The 2,006-nt window shown below is 46.8% G+C and overlaps 2 protein-coding genes across 2 annotated transcripts in view; one reads left to right on the top strand and one right to left on the bottom strand.

Moving 5' to 3' along the window:
* The window catches only part of H257_15026 (hypothetical protein), a gene marked incomplete at both ends in the record, with an annotated part of 4,091 nt that extends 3,223 nt beyond the window's left edge, over window positions 1–868 (top strand). The window contains 2 exons of the mRNA XM_009842997.1: window positions 97–506; window positions 569–868. Coding sequence (XP_009841299.1) covers window positions 97–506; window positions 569–868 — 710 coding nt within the window. The remainder of the gene's footprint in view (window positions 1–96; window positions 507–568) is intronic.
* Window positions 869–1,759: 891 nt separating this feature from the next.
* Window positions 1,760–1,972, bottom strand: H257_15025 (hypothetical protein; the record flags this gene model as incomplete). Its single annotated transcript, XM_009842996.1, has 1 exon — window positions 1,760–1,972. The coding sequence occupies one exon, from the start codon at window positions 1,970–1,972 to the stop codon at window positions 1,760–1,762; it is 213 nt and encodes a 70-aa protein (XP_009841298.1).
* Window positions 1,973–2,006: the final 34 nt, after the last annotated feature.

Here is a 2,006-nt window from a genome sequence, read left to right as displayed (position 1 = left end):
GTCAATTCCCTTGTGTTTTGATACACGTGTGTTTCCCCCAGATTTCTACCTGTGATTCCCTAATTCTTGTGTGCACGAACATTTGACTCTTGTAAGCTTCGTTGGACTTGCTCAACAATGACAAGCAAGAGGTCCTAGAAGCAGCCAACAATGCTAGTGGACAACCCACTATCACCACCAGCAAGTCGATCACCGTCGCCCCCATCGCTTCTACTTCCTACAACTTTTACATCCACCTCGACGGGCACTCGCTCTCGTACAACTGCGAACGACGCACCGCCGATCGATGGAACTACACATTGGCCACGGACAAGAAGGCCGCCACTCGTCCGTCTTCGTTCGACACCGACCAGATGATGTCGAAGGAGTGCAACCAATTCAAGACGAAGTCGTACGCCAGCACCCACCGTGGCTTCGACCGCGGGCATCTGGTGGCCAGTTCCATGATGACGGACAGCCCCGAGCAACGCCGCGGGTCTCACTATATGACCAACATCGCTCCCCAAGTCTCAACCAAGGCATCTGGGAAAACACCTAAGACATCGAGGCGTGTTATCGTAACCTCCAGCGAATCTACACGTGGGGGGGTATCTTGTACACGGACGACTCGAACGATTACTTCCTGGACAGCCACGGCATCCGCACGCCCGACTTTTGGTGGAAAGTGGTGCTCACCAAGGACGACAGCGGCGCCGACAAGATCATTTCGTGGTTCTTCCCCAACCAGGAGAACTTGGGGTCATTGGACTCGTTACTTGGTGTCTGTGGCCGACATCGAAGCCCGCTTGACCGATGGCTTGGGGGCCATTCCAGTGCCGACGTCCCTCAAAGGACTCAAGGTATCGACCAGCTGACCCAAGCCGGCTGACTGCACCCGGCGTATCTAAGCTTGTCAATACTACGTAGTACTTTAAAACTTTGCGGAACCCGTGTTGACATGCAAACGCATGGAGGTCCACCGCATCGTCTTAGGATAAATACTTGACGAGGAATTCACGAAAGAAAAAAGAAAAAAATCGGCACATCACTGGTCGACCACGTTAGAAGGACATCTTGAAATGTAATACTTTGATGATGAAATGAAAGCTCTGTGTTCGGTTTTTTTAATCACTTCACAAAATGTGAAAAACCTTCCTGTGAGCCGAGATATGCGAATTCTACGGTGACTACTCCGAAAAAGTAATCATAAATTGGTCATTTACGTTAGCTGAAGGAAGAGATGGGACTTACTTGAACAACAACATGGTCTCCACCAAACAAGAATGTTCGATGGGATAAGTACGCCAAGGTGTTGTTAAATCATCCGCCTGAAAGAGCTCGTCAAGATCTGTCACATACACCTAAACACAATGTATTTAGACAGTTCACGATGACGTAAATAATTTAGCAAGTTGCAAAATTTACATTGATGACCAGTGATGTGCCGAATTTTATACTTGAAGTAAGTATGGATTAGGGTTGTGTAAAAAACAGGCGAAGGAATTTATAAAATGATAAAGGTATATTATATTATATTTGAACAGGAATAAGATATTGCGGAACTGTACTGTACATTCTCTATTCCAGACGGAAATAGACCGACCATTTCAAAATTGATCAAGGACGGAAATAGACAAGACATATTGCATCCCCCCGAAATATAATAAATATATACCAGGCGTAATACTAAAGGCTAGTTAATTAAATAAAAAAGTTTTTTATTTAATTATTGGCATTGCATTTACTCAAACCCATATTAATTTGATTCTTACGCTGATACCTACACTCCTTCATCGTCATCGATCCCAAGAGACTCCATGGCTGAGAAGATGTCGCACATCTCCAAATCGGCAGCCGTTTGGGCCGCAAGCAGGTTCATGGTCTTCTCAAGGTCTTCATTGCTCAGCAAAGCACAGCCTGTGTTGAACACATCGCGGCCGCATTCGACAGACTCAGGTAGGAGGCCCGACTTCTTGAGCGCCGCCTTCTTCATGTGTGGCACCTTGTAGGAGTTGTCGCCGGCGCTC

The sequence above is a fragment of the Aphanomyces astaci genome (assembly GCF_000520075.1).
Source record: "Aphanomyces astaci strain APO3 unplaced genomic scaffold supercont1.65, whole genome shotgun sequence".
Taxonomy (NCBI): domain Eukaryota; phylum Oomycota; class Saprolegniomycetes; order Saprolegniales; family Verrucalvaceae; genus Aphanomyces; species Aphanomyces astaci.
The sequence above is the reverse complement of the archived record's forward strand: the minus strand, read 5'-3'. Positions and strand labels throughout refer to the sequence as shown.